The 13,031-nt window shown below is 43.7% G+C and overlaps 1 protein-coding gene across 7 annotated transcripts in view; it reads left to right on the top strand.

The window, feature by feature from the left end:
• Positions 1-393: 393 nt before the first annotated feature.
• KIF16B (kinesin family member 16B) overlaps positions 394-13,031 on the top strand; it is a 321,838-nt gene continuing 309,200 nt past the window's right edge. For all 7 annotated transcript variants that reach the window (XM_063098597.1, XM_063098552.1, XM_063098569.1 and 4 more), the window contains exon 1: positions 394-514. In XM_063098597.1, the coding sequence (XP_062954667.1) occupies positions 468-514 (47 nt within the window). In that variant the 5' untranslated portion in view covers positions 394-467. The remainder of the gene's footprint in view (positions 515-13,031) is intronic.

Raw genomic sequence — 13,031 nt, forward strand, 5'->3', positions numbered from 1 at the left:
GATGACAAAGTTTTTAGAAATCCGACCCCAGGATTGCGGTCCTTTCTCTGGCCCTAAATTGCTGCGATTCCCTCTTCCCCAGCTTTTCAGGGAATGAAGAGGGGTTCCAGCTTTCCTGAAACCGTCCGCCTCTGGGCACCCTCCTGGACTTCCCAGCCACTGTCCACCCCGCGGCCACTCCCGACTTGGCAACCCCGGGGGGCGGTGCCCAGGCCTTCTGGCCCCGCCCCTCCGCGCCGCCCGGCCGCCGCCAAACACCGGCGCACGGATCACGCGGGCCGGGCCGCTCTGGGCATGCTCAGTGGCCTGGCAGGTGGGGCCGCCGCGGAACTCCAGGTCCGGCCCCGAGCGGAGGGGCGGGGGCGAGAGGGAAGTGGGCGGGAGCCAGGGGCAGAGTCGCTGGAGCAGCTGGCGGCCGAGGGGCTCTGGGCTGGTGGGAGCCCGCGCGGGTCAGGCCGGGATGAGCAATGGCATCGGTCAAGGTGGCCGTGAGGGTCCGGCCCATGAATCGCAGGTGAGTGGGGCCGCCCGCGCCCCCACCCTCTCCGGGTCCCCACCCCGAGAAAGCCGGTGTCCAGCTCTCCTCAAAGGCCAGCCTGGACTTAATGTCACCGATCGGTCCCCGGTCGACCGGGCCGTGGCTGTGGCCTCTGGGGGCCTGTAGGACTGAGTGCTTTGCCGTCTCTTTCACGCTGCCCTGGAGGGGAACCTGGGGGTGAAGGCCACGGAGAAGATTCCTGTACGTTCTCTCCATCCCATTATCCTGAGGTTTGCTTGTTCCTCCTTTAAAAAGTATCGAGGGACTACTTGCGTGAAGATGTAGAATACCCGGGGAGAACGTGGGAGTGTGAGGGGAGCCACCACGAGCGGTCAGACGCACCTCTCATTTGTGCCTGCTCAGAAGTTCTCTATGAACCATGCTTCTTTTTAATCTCTCAGTTAGAGATGGTTTGGATTCCCTGAGTTGGACCCTCACTTCTAATCAGTAATTTAGCAGTTCTTAATTTCAGGTTAAACGGGGGATGGGAAAACTTTGACAAAGTTTGAACTCCTAGGAAAAAAGTCAAGGACATTTTACACGTGCTTGAAATATGCTGACTTTAAGAAAAGGGAAGAGTTGCGAACACATTTAGAATTTAATCTTGTTATATATTTCTACAAAGTAATGCTTTTCAGAATGATTCCACTCTTCATTCACTGAAAGATAGGCTTTGCTGCTTCCTTTTCAATGACCTCTTTATAACGTGTTTAGAAAGATGCTTTGGGAAAGTTACTTTTTAAATTGGTTTAACTTGAAAGAATGAAGTAGACCTAAATGGGATGTGTGCTCCAAGTTGATAGGCATAGTTCACACAGCCATTTATTTTTATTAACTTAATGAACCAAGTTGTTGGACATTTGACTTATCACATGATCTCTCTTGACTCATCAACTTGTGGAGGTCAAATGTTCGGTGGTTCTGATAGTTGATTTGGGACATAAGATCCTAAAATCAAGAGCTTTTCAGAACCTTATTTGACTCATCTGAATCTCTTTTTCTATTGGCAAGTTAGGAGTCATTCTGGTTTGTAACCATTGAAAACCAATGGTTTTAGAAATTAGTGCTTTTTGTGATTTTTGAGTTGACTTTTTTTGTAAGCTCTAAGGAGTATTTATGTTTTTGTGTACTTAAAAAAGTTCATGGAAAGATTTGTATTACCTTTCAACTTTCAATTCTATCTTTGAACTTTTTGAAGTATTCCTGTACACTCAATCATAGAAGTTAAACAAACCCAAAAGTAATTTAGATGATTTAAACAAATTTTATGGGGCTGGCCAGTTAGCTCAGTTTGTTAGAGCATGGTGCTGATAACACCAAAGTTCAGGTTTGATCCTGAAAAATAAAAAAAAATAAAAATAAAAATATTTTTCTTTATTGTGGATTTACATGTATATGGAAGTTCTTTTTCTTCTTTGGAATAATGTGAGCACATGCTAGAAAACTGTTTTGAGTAACTTTAGAAAGTATTAAGGCCCTGCTAAGTGCACAGCACTGTGTGTGCTGGGTGCTGTCTGGGGTCCAAGATTACTGAGGCATGATGTGTCTTCTAGGAGCCCACTGTCTGGTGAGGGAGGAATTATATTCTGGCACGACTTGAAAAATAGTGAGATGGCATCTGGGAGGGGTGCTACAAGTTCAGCGCCTTGCAAGTGTAGGCCTAGAGCCCAGGTGCATGGACGGGTGGCAGGAAAAATGTTCAGACACCGTGTGCTTTGAGGAGGTGGATTGACGTGGTGATGTTTATGCTCTCAGCAGAGAACTCTGGTGGCATCAGGATTAGGGTGAGTGCAGCAGTCTGGACCAGAGATGGGAATGGGAAGGCAGGATAGATAGACGATCCCTGACTGAATTCACAGGCTTTGGCAGCTCATTGGATGGGAGGAAGGGAGAAGGAAGACTGCAGAGTCATTAACTGAGGTTTGGGCATGGTGGATGGTGAAGTTGGTGCGTTCTCTCTTAAACAGATAGATTTACATGGGATGCATTAAGTGCCAAGCACAAGCACAGTGTCTAGCACAGAGCAAGTGCTGCGTGCCCGTGGACTTTGTTCATTAACTGAAGGGTGGGAAGGACATCCGTCTCTCTGCTGGAGTTGTTCAGCAGATGGTTGGAAACATGGGTTTAGGTCTCCGATGATTCGAGGGTTGACATTTGGAAATCTTTTGTTCAGAGACGACAGTTTAAGAATGTTAGATGAGAAGAAAAGGGAGTCAGGGATTGGACATTGGGACATGTCTCTCTTTAGGATTCCATGGAGGAGATTGGCTTGCAGCCAGTGGAGGAGAACCAGCACAGAGAATCGTTATGACAGGGACGCAGGAAGAGTCTACTGAAGGAGGAAGTGGTTGGTGACAAACGTTGCCAAGTTGTTGAGAGTAAGATGAGGTCCTTGGTCTTGGAGACAGGAGTGCCTGTATCCTTCCAAAGAGTGGTTTCAAAGAGAGTCAGTGATCCAGAAGTTGACTGTAAAGTGGGAAGAGAGAAATGGCCAAGCAAAAATACTTGACCTAACTCATTATGAGAGACATGCAAATTATAATAACGATAAGAAGCCATTTCTTACCGGTGAGATTGGTGAATGTTTACTGAGCATAACTGCTGGTGAAGGAGGGGTGAAACAGACACTTTCCTGTTGGTCATGGGAGCATGAAGGGTCAAAACTCCTGAAAGTTACATATTGGGAAATTTGACACAAAATTAGAAATTTATAAGCCCTTTGATTTGGCAGTTTCATTTCTAAGAATTTATTATATGGATTGTATTTCTGCCTATCAAGATGTATGTGTAAGGATGTCTGTTGCATTGTTGTTTATAACAACAAAAAAATCATAAATGACCTGAAGATATCAAGATGGGGAGTTTGTTAAATTATGGCCTAAATCATTTGGTGGAATGCTGTGTAGCACTTAGAGTGTGTTGTTCTTAAAAGAGTTCCAAGATAGGGGCTTGACAAAAGCAAGATATCTACATGTATACATACGCAATACAGTGGAGTTGTGTTTGAGTTTGTGTTAAAAAATGCATGTATGTGCACACATATGTACACACACAGGTCTGTATCTGTATAGAATGATTTAGCAGTACTTCTAAAGAAGAGGCTTGATGAAAAATCTGTTAGGTGAAGAGGGAAGGCTTTTCTTTTTTTTTCCTTTTTACTGTTTGAATTTTTATTTTTCTCATGCATAGTTTTATAATTAATAATTCAAAACTTCTTTCTTGTTTATGTAATTTTTAAAACTTACCTAAAAAAGTCATTGTCACTGGAGAAAGAAGTTTCAGTTGGTTTTCAGGGAGGATTGAAGGAAGTTCTTAAAATTTTTAATGTTAATATTTAGAGTAGAGCAGCTTCAGGCAAAGGGGAAACAAGGAACAGAAAGAATGGCCCTGAGTGATTGAGAAGTGAGATTGGCTGTTGCTGCCAGGATCTTAAGTATGGGGGACAAGGAGGTGGGACATTGAGTTTCCGAGCCAGGAGTCTTTGCAGTAATAAGTTCTGCTTGATTTAGGCCAAGATGTGATGAGTTTATTTGTTTTTACGACCATATGGCTTTCGGTTATGTGGCAGAAGGAGTCATTTCCAATGCAGAAGAGCAATTTATGCTGCATAGGCTCAATAGCACCTTTACTGAGTGCTCTGTGCCACAATCTCTGGCAGCAGCAGCAGGTACAAAGTCTAATTTAATATTTGCAACAAATTGGGAAGCAGTGTCTTAGTTGGTTCTGGCTGTTATAACGAAATTTCATAAACTGGGTGGCTTATAAACAACGAATGTTTATTTCTCTCAGTTCTGGAGGCTGAGAAGTTGAAGATCAAGGCACCTGCAGAAAGGTTGTCTGGTTGAGGGCCCATTGTGCTTTCCTGCTGTGTCCTCACGTGGTGGAAGGGGCAAACAACCCCCTTGGGCCTGTTTTATAAGGGTGCCAATCCAATTCATGAGGGCTCTGACCTCTTCACCTCTGAAAGGCTCCACCTCTTAAATACCATTTCATTGAGATTTAGGTTTCAATGTTTGACTTTTGGGGGGACACAAACATTCAGACCATAGTACATAAATTGTCCGAAGTTGATTTCTTAGGACAGTCACAGCTATGCTTTTAAAAAAATCCTGTTTTAATTTCTAATATTGTGACTATCCAATAGATATAACTGATATTAATAAAAGCTCTTGGGCTCTTCAATAATTTTTAAGAGTGTAAAAGTGTACTGAGGCCACAATATTTAAGAACCACTGCTATAAAATAATGCTGCATAAGTTCAGATTAAATAGTATATATAGCATGTTCCGCATACCTCCATGTGCTTAATAACCTTTCTTTTTTTTCTTTTAGAATGAAAAAAATGTTTTATTGAAGTATAATTGACCCACTGTAAATTGCGCATTTATCAAGTGTACAATTTGATGAGTTTTTACATATGTATATATGCATAATAACCTTTCAATAAATCATGGCTGCTATTATTTTTTATAATCACTTTTGTTATTGACAGCCACTCTTAAGGAGGTGGGAGTGGAGGGCTAAGCATGGAAAGAGGAAGGAAGAAAAGCAGGAGAGTAGAATGTCATGCCCAGCCAGGGGACTGGGGCTGGGGAAGGAGAGAGGGTCGCTCTTGTGGGAGGCTGCACATCAGGCAATTTGCTGTCATCTCTGGAAGGAATTGTTTTCAGCTGAGGGGTGGGAGGCAGTGCCATGGTGGAAGGTGGGGGAGGGTGAGTGGGGTGAGGGCTTGGAGGTGGCACCTGTTGACTGCCCTTCCAGTAAATGCAGAGGTGAAAGGAAGGAGGAACCTAGTTCCTGTTCACCTGTGCAGAGTTTGGCTCCTGTAATGAAAGCTTTTCAAACTCCTTTACTCCTTGTTTGAGGCACACAGCTGGGCTGGGATTCCAGCCCTCACCTGGGCATCACAGTCCAGGCTTGGCAGAGGAGAGGTGTTTTGTTTGTCTGTTTTGTTTTAAAGAAGAGAAAACAAATAGGGAGTTAGGGGGTTGGAGAAAGAAGGCTAAAGGGGCAAGGAAGGGAAGTGGGGCTGGCTGGAAAGAGAAAGGCGGGTGTCGCAGGTGGGAGTGGGAGAGCTTCGATGTTGCAGGTAGGCTTCGGGGACATTCTGTAGGGAGTGTTGCTGCTGTCGTTGACTCCGAGAGTTTGGAGCACACAGGTTTTTTTCTTTCTTTTAGGTGAACTTGGCAGGTAAAGTGAAACAAATGACTGTTTTTTCATACACAATACTTAAAAATATCTTAATGTGTATAGTACACTTACACAAGGTGTGAGTACTAGTAATTTAAAAAGTGCTCTTCAGTGACTTAGAGTATTTACTACATGTACTTTGGTATTGAACTTCTGTTGCATTATTTTAAACATGGAGACTGCGAGAGAGAGCTTGAGCGTGTGTGTGTCTTTCTGTCCGTCACAGAGAGAGAGAGGTTATTTGGAGATGCCCAGTTGTGCGATATTCGGCACTTTGGTCTCAAGATGATTTATTTTACACATCTTCATTTCATGATTATTTCTCTAAATTATTTCAATAGCTTTTGCTGTTTTTGCAAGTTCTGGAATTAATGCAGTCTTACTAAAGCTTATTTTGTGAATATGTTAAATAAAAAAAAGAAAGAAAGATACAGCAATCACAATAATTTGTTGAACTTGCAAAAGGAGAGAACAGAACTGAGGCTATCAGAGGTGGGAGAAGAAGAAGGGGAGGGGGACTTAGTGAGAAATTGGTAAAGGACCACAAAAAATGATTTATTGTGTAATAATAAATAATTATCCTGAAAAAAATCTTTTGAAATTAAAAAAAAAAATAGAAGACAAATGCAAATACCAAAAAAAAAAAAAAAAAAATGTCGATTATAGTTACAGTAAAGGCCTGGGGGAAAATGTGATAGTGCCTTAGACTACCCAGCCCCTTACTGAGGACTGAGAGCCTCTGGTTTATTTCTGTGGCTTTGACTGCCTTTTGTCAAGCTCAAGTTATGAGAAGAGTCAAGGGAAAAATCTTTCTGGTGAAGTTGGTCGTCATTCTCTTGGATTTAGCACACCTATTCACATCAAGCATGGAGCAGGTGACTGCAGCAGGGCCTGGGAACTTTCTTTCATTCACCCATACTTGCTCAGGGCTGAGCATTTGTGTTTATTGCTTTATTTCCATCTTCATTCATTATTCATTGTTCTTGCCCAGTAGAGGGGAAATACAGCTGTTTCTGTGATCAGAGATCTATTCTTAGTCATATTCATTTACTTTGAGAGAATTTCAATGGCATAAGTAGAATTTATAGTGAATTGAGATAGTGCTTTCAATGTAATAATTAATAATGTTCTTGATAAGTAATTTTGATCATTAATTACTATTTCTAACCACTCATTCACTTATGCATCACAGAATTCACTTTAGGAATTCTGCTAAATTCTGTGCCGTAGTTATCTAGTTTAATTCTTAACAGCAAGTCTATTGGGGTGAATATCATTAGCCCTGTTCTACAGATGAGGAAACTGAGATCGGAGAAAGATCAGGTCCTGGCTCACTTCTTTAGAGAAGCCTATACCACATTACTCTGGTTTTCTGGCTTTGTAGCATTTATCATTATCTGAATGTGCGTGCATGCATGTGAATGTATTTTTGTTTGCTTCTTTTATTATCTGCCTTCTCTTTGCATGTAAACTCTGGGAGAGCCAGTAACTGTGTAAGTCTTCTTCATGGCTCTTTCCCCAGGGCCTGGAATAGTGCCTGGAAGACATGGGTACTACGAAAATATTTCTCGCATTAACAACACCACCCCCCAATCCAGCACACTTTGCACTTTGTGTGGTAGCCTCAGCATCTGTGGGATGTCTAACATTGTTCCTTGTGAGGAGGAAAAGAGAATCTTGACAATCCTCCTGTGGGTATTGGGAAGAAGGCAGAGGTGGAAGGGGGCTGAGGAAGAGGCTGGGTGAAGAATGGCAACTTCAGTTCTTTCCCTGTGTATTCAATTTATTACATGTAAATTACACATCGATGGGCTCATTATGTTTTTCTCTTATGATTAGAGAACTGGAGGTACAATACTGTATTGTGTTTAAATGGTACATAGTTTATGGCACAGGACATTTTCTTGTCCCTTCAGAAAAAGTTTTTATTAAACTTTTTATTTTGAAATAGTTTTAGACCTCCAGTAAAGTTGCAAAAATAGTATAGAGTTCCCATATACTCTTCACTCAATTTCCCCTGACATTAACATCTGATATGACCATGATATGATTATCCAAACCAAAACATTAACATTGGTACAATGCTATTAACAAAACTTTACTTAAGTGTCACCAATTTTCCCGCTAATGTCCTTTTTCTGGTCCAGGATCTGATCCCCAGGACATTTCAGTTAGTTGGCGTGTCTCCTTAATCTCCCTGGTCTGTGACCATTTCTCATTCTTTCCTTATTTTTCATGACTTTAATTTTTGAAGAGTACTGATCAGTTATTTTTTTTGAATGGTCTTTAATATGAGTTTCTCTGTTTTATCACGATTAAATTGAAGTTATGCAATGTTGGTAAGAATACCACATAAGGGGCCGACCCCGTGGCTCACTCGGGGTAGTGTGGTGCTGGGAGCGCAGCGGCACTCCCGCTGTGGGTTCGGATCCTATATAGGGATGGCCAGTGCGCTCACTGGCTGAGTGCGGTGCGGATGACACGAAGCCAAGTGTTGCAATCCCCTTACCCGTCACAAAAACGATAAAAAAAAAAAAGAATGCCACATAAGTGATTTTGTGTCCTTTCTGTGGTATCGGGAGGGCATAATGTCCATATGTCTTATTACTGGTGGTGTTGACCATAATTACTTGGTTAAGGTGCTGTCTGCTGAGTTTCTACACTGTAATGTTTTATTCTTTTCTCTTTGTAATGAACAAATCTCTTGGGGGAGATACTTTGCAGAAAAAGCTTTTGACTTCAATTTGCAAGATAATTTTTCTCCCATGGGAACACATATCAGATTTTCTAATGAAAGTTATTGTGAATATAAGATTTATTTAAAACATTTTTCCCTCCTGATGGAAAAGGATTTGTCATATTATTTGAAATGAAGGACTTTTGTGTTTTGGAAGGCTGATGATGATTGTTCAGAATTGTGTACTTCAAACAAGATCCACAGTAAGGCATTCATCAGCTCAGTCTATGCTGAAATTTTCTACTTTCTACTGCTTCATTTAAAAAAAGAAAGATTGTTATTGACTAAATTGATTTTATGATCTGTAGTTTGTTTTTTTAAAAAATTTTTATTTTAAAAAAATTTTTATTGAATCAAAATTGATTATACATGTTTTTGGGGTTCAACATTGAGATATGTTGATCAAATCAATATTACTAGCATATATATGGTTACAAATTGTAATTATTCTTTATGCCCCTTGTCCAATCCCTACCCATCCCCTCTTCCCTCCCCCCTCTAATCACCCTAGATTTCTTCTCTCCCTCTGAAAGAATAATGGTTACTCTGTTGATTTGCTGCCCAAATGATCTGTCCAATGCTGAGAGGCATGATCAGGTCACCCAATACAATCATAGAGCAGATGCTTTTTCTCTCACTCTGAAATTGGCTCTGTGGGGAGAGACATCCTCCTCCCTTCTTTATCTCTGCTGGTGACTTTTCTTGTGCCAGTGCACTCCAGTGGCTGGCAGACCATCTGCGTGGTGGTTGTGGTGTCTAGCCGCCTTTGCGGCAGCCATGATATCGTGGTGGCTGTGGTGGGCCACCCACATGGAGAAGATGATTTTGGCATGCTCCTTGGTGCTGGTGGTGTGCCTGGTTCTGGAGAGTGCCCCATCCCTGGCTCCATACCCTGAGTCCCTGGGCAGGCCCCGAGGCACTGGCGCAGTGAGCCTGGTTGCAGGATGGGGGTCTGGTCCCCTTCTCCATGCCCTTGTTCCCCAGGCAGGCCCTGAGGCACTGGCAAGGTGTGCCTGGTTGCTGGAAGGGGGTCTGGTCTCCTTCTCCATGCCCCAGGACCCTGGGCAGGCCCCGAGGCACTGGTGTGGTTGCCTGGTTGCGGGAGAGGGGTCCAGTCCCCTTCTCCGTGCCCTGGGACCCTGGGCAGGCCCCGAGGCACTGTTGCGGTGTGCCTGGTTGTGGGAGGGGGGGTCTGATCCCCTTATCCATGCCTCGAGCTTCTGGGTGGGGCCCTGAGGCACTTTCAGGATGTGCCTGGGTCTGGGGAGGGGGTTTGGTCTCTGGCTGCTAGTTCCGGGTCCCTGGGTGGGCCACGAGGCATTGGTGGTGTGCCTGGATGTGGGAGTGAGGTCTGGTCCTGGCTACAGTCCTTGGGTTTCTGGGCAGGGCCCTGAGGTGTTGGTTGTGTGAGTGGTTGTGGGCAGGGGTCCTGCCCCTGGCTCCATGCCTCATGTCCCATGGTGGGCCCCAAGGCATTGCTGGTGTGCCTGGGCTGGAACCAACTTTTTGTCCTATGCTTACTTCTAACATGGAGGAACTTCCTGTGGGAACCAGTACTTGTGCTGTGTGATTGTGTAAATTGCTGCTTTGCTACTGTTTCCCTAGGGAAGGCTTTTTGTGCAGCTCAGGGTTTAATGGTTGACTTTATAGGTACTTCTGGCTTTCCAGGTACTCGGTGCACCTGGGTTGTGTAGAAACTCTGATCTGGGCCTGAGTTTTTTCATCAAATTGCACCCGATGCAATTCTGCATTCCCGACCAGTCTTCTCTGAGTGGTCCTGTGCGGATTGGGGGGCAGATCGGCTGTCCTTGCTGTGTCCCAGGGCTCTCCCAGTGGGCCCATCTCTCCCATCATCCATGCTTCAAACACTTCCCCTGGGATGGGCCCTGTGCCTGTCCCTTGCGATGAACTTACCAGCTTCTGAATGGCTCCCCTTTTTCAGCTGTTCTGACTCCTTGCTCCTGCATGGGTCCATGGGAACCCTATCAGTGGTCTTGCTGTCCTGGGGGCCACCGAAGTCCTCCCCTGCCACCTCCAAGTAACTCCATCTAAAGGGCACAGCTGTGGCTTCTGCCAGCTCCTGCTCCATGCGCTCCAGCATTAAAAAGGCTGCAGCCCGAAACACTGAGAGCAGTTTTTTCTTTCACTCATCGTGGTTTCTCCCGCCAACGTGAGTTCCATAGTTCTCTCCTCCTCTTCACCTGAGCTCCAGCGGCCCCAGCTTGGTTGATGTTACATTTTTATAGTTGTAAGTTCGTTGATTTGTGGGAGAGAGTGACGCTGGGGACCATCTGTTCCACCGTCTTGACCAGAAGCCCCTGTGATCTGTAGTTTGAAAGTCACTAGTGTATCCAGAGAAGTTGGTAAAATCTGATTTTGTTATATGAGAGAACATTGAAATTAGCATGTTGTTAGAGTGAATGTCAATTCTGTTTCCTCTTGGAAGCTGGGAGGCGGGGGAGTCCAGATCCCAAGAGGATAAATAAAACTTAGAATGAGAATTTTAAACTTTTAAGAGTTTAGGATTCTGAACCCACTGCAGGATGCCTACTCTCATGAGCTTGCTTTCCATAGCCCAAGTGACCTCATGGTGTCTCACTTTGTTGCCCTTGTTGGTTCTTATTTTGAGAGTCTTATTAACAGTCTAAACCATCACAGTGATTCTGCTCGGGGCACAGGTAAATCACTATGTCAGCTCCCTCTGAGTAGGGCTTAAAGTTCCCCAGGAAAGTTTCAAGAAAAAAGGATTCAAGATGATGAAGAGTGACTCAAAAGTGAAATTAGTTGCAGTGATAAAGCTTTTCAAAAACAGATTTTGCTCTTTCCTCTTCCTTTTCCTAAAGCTGGTGTTTTTATGTAAGCTGTCTCTGTTTGATCAGACAGAAGGGCAGTTGTGAGAAAAGTGCCCATATATGATGATTCAATTAAAGTACCTTTCTTTCTTGCTTCAAAAAATATTTTTTAACTTTTCATTTAAAAATATTTACAAGAAGTTGCAAAAATAGAGCAGAGTTCCATGTACCTTTCACTGAACTTCCGTGAATGTTACTATCTTACATGACCATGGTATAATGATCAAAACCAGGAATTAACAGTGACAATACTGTTAACTGGTCTGCAGACTTTATTCAGATTTCTCATATTGCTCCATAATGTCTTTTATCTGGTCCAGTCCAAGATCACACAATGCATTTAGCTGTCATGTAAGACATCTGTTGTTAATTAAGCTTTCTTTATCATTAGGGCCAACTTTGCCTATACAGATATGATATTAAGGATAAGAATAGATAACATTTCCCTCCAGAATAGCTCTGTTCATTTAAAAGAATAAGGATTTATTTCTCCTGGCATCCTTTGTTGGAATATTAGATCAACACTTTGAGCTGTTAACACTTTGTTTGGATTAATTGTTCAGTTCCACATGTCAAGTGAGAAGGACAGGTAGGGACCTCTAATCCTTGATGGAGTAGAAAGGGTTGGAGTTTAGAGTGAGTTGGGAAAAGGCAGGTCTCAGTGGTATGTCAAGGTTTCGTTTTAGGCAGAACTAGTTAAATATATTGTACAGGGGCCAGGCTTGGAGTAATTCCACATTAGAAAGCCTGAGCACAGAGGAGAGGATAAACAGCAAATTCTCAGCTTCAGAATCAGTCAGGTAATAGTGTGTGGAGGGGTATTTGGTAGCTTCTGTAATAAATGTACCCCCACATTTTAGTGGCCTAGCACTAAGGCTATGAAAGAAGTTTGTCTTTTGTTCACGTAAATGAACCAGTGTGTGCGGTTCCTGGTCAGCAGGTGGCTTTGCTTCTGTCCTTTGGAGCCTCCACTTCCTGGGGCCATGCTGTCTTCTCTGTCTGGCCAGTGGAAGGAGGCGAGAGGTTGCAGGTAGCACACCCACTTCATGGCTGCCTTGGTGTGGAAGAAGAGACGCGCACATCGCTAGTGCTCACCTCCCCCTGCTGAGAACTTGTCACATGGCCATGCCTAGATGCAAAGGCTGGGAACTGTAGTTACTGGCCAGGAGTCACGTTCCAGTGACAATTCTAAGCCGTAAAAGGGGAAGTTGTCTATTTCCACCACACCCTGTGTCTAGGGAGATGATGTTTCTCCATCCCAACCAGCAATGCCATTTAGGACCTTTGCACTTCCCAGTCCACCTGCTAGAGGTGTTCTTGCCCCAGGTGTCCGCATGTCTGACTGCTTCCCTCCCTAGAGTTTTTGTTCAAATGTCACCTTCTCCGTGTGGGCTTCCTCAGTTATCTCACTGAAAATAGCACCCCTCACCTGTGACATTTCCTATCCCCCTTCTCTATTTTTTCTCTTCAGAGCACTTATCACAATTTGGCCTCTTATATCTCTCCCTTACTTACTGGTTTATTGTCTGAATCTCTCTATGAGCACTGGGGACATTTCTGTCTTGTTTTTGGTTTATGCTCCTTGTGCTTGGCATATAGCAAGCATTCAAATGTTGAGTGAATATGGGAACCCAGACTATTAAAATCCCTGAAATTTCAAATGTTGGCAAGAATTATAGCTAAAGCAAACAAGCAAGCAGATTACTGTGCAGGC

Source organism: Cynocephalus volans, chromosome 1, assembly GCF_027409185.1.
Source record: "Cynocephalus volans isolate mCynVol1 chromosome 1, mCynVol1.pri, whole genome shotgun sequence".
In the NCBI taxonomy this organism is placed as follows: domain Eukaryota; kingdom Metazoa; phylum Chordata; class Mammalia; order Dermoptera; family Cynocephalidae; genus Cynocephalus; species Cynocephalus volans.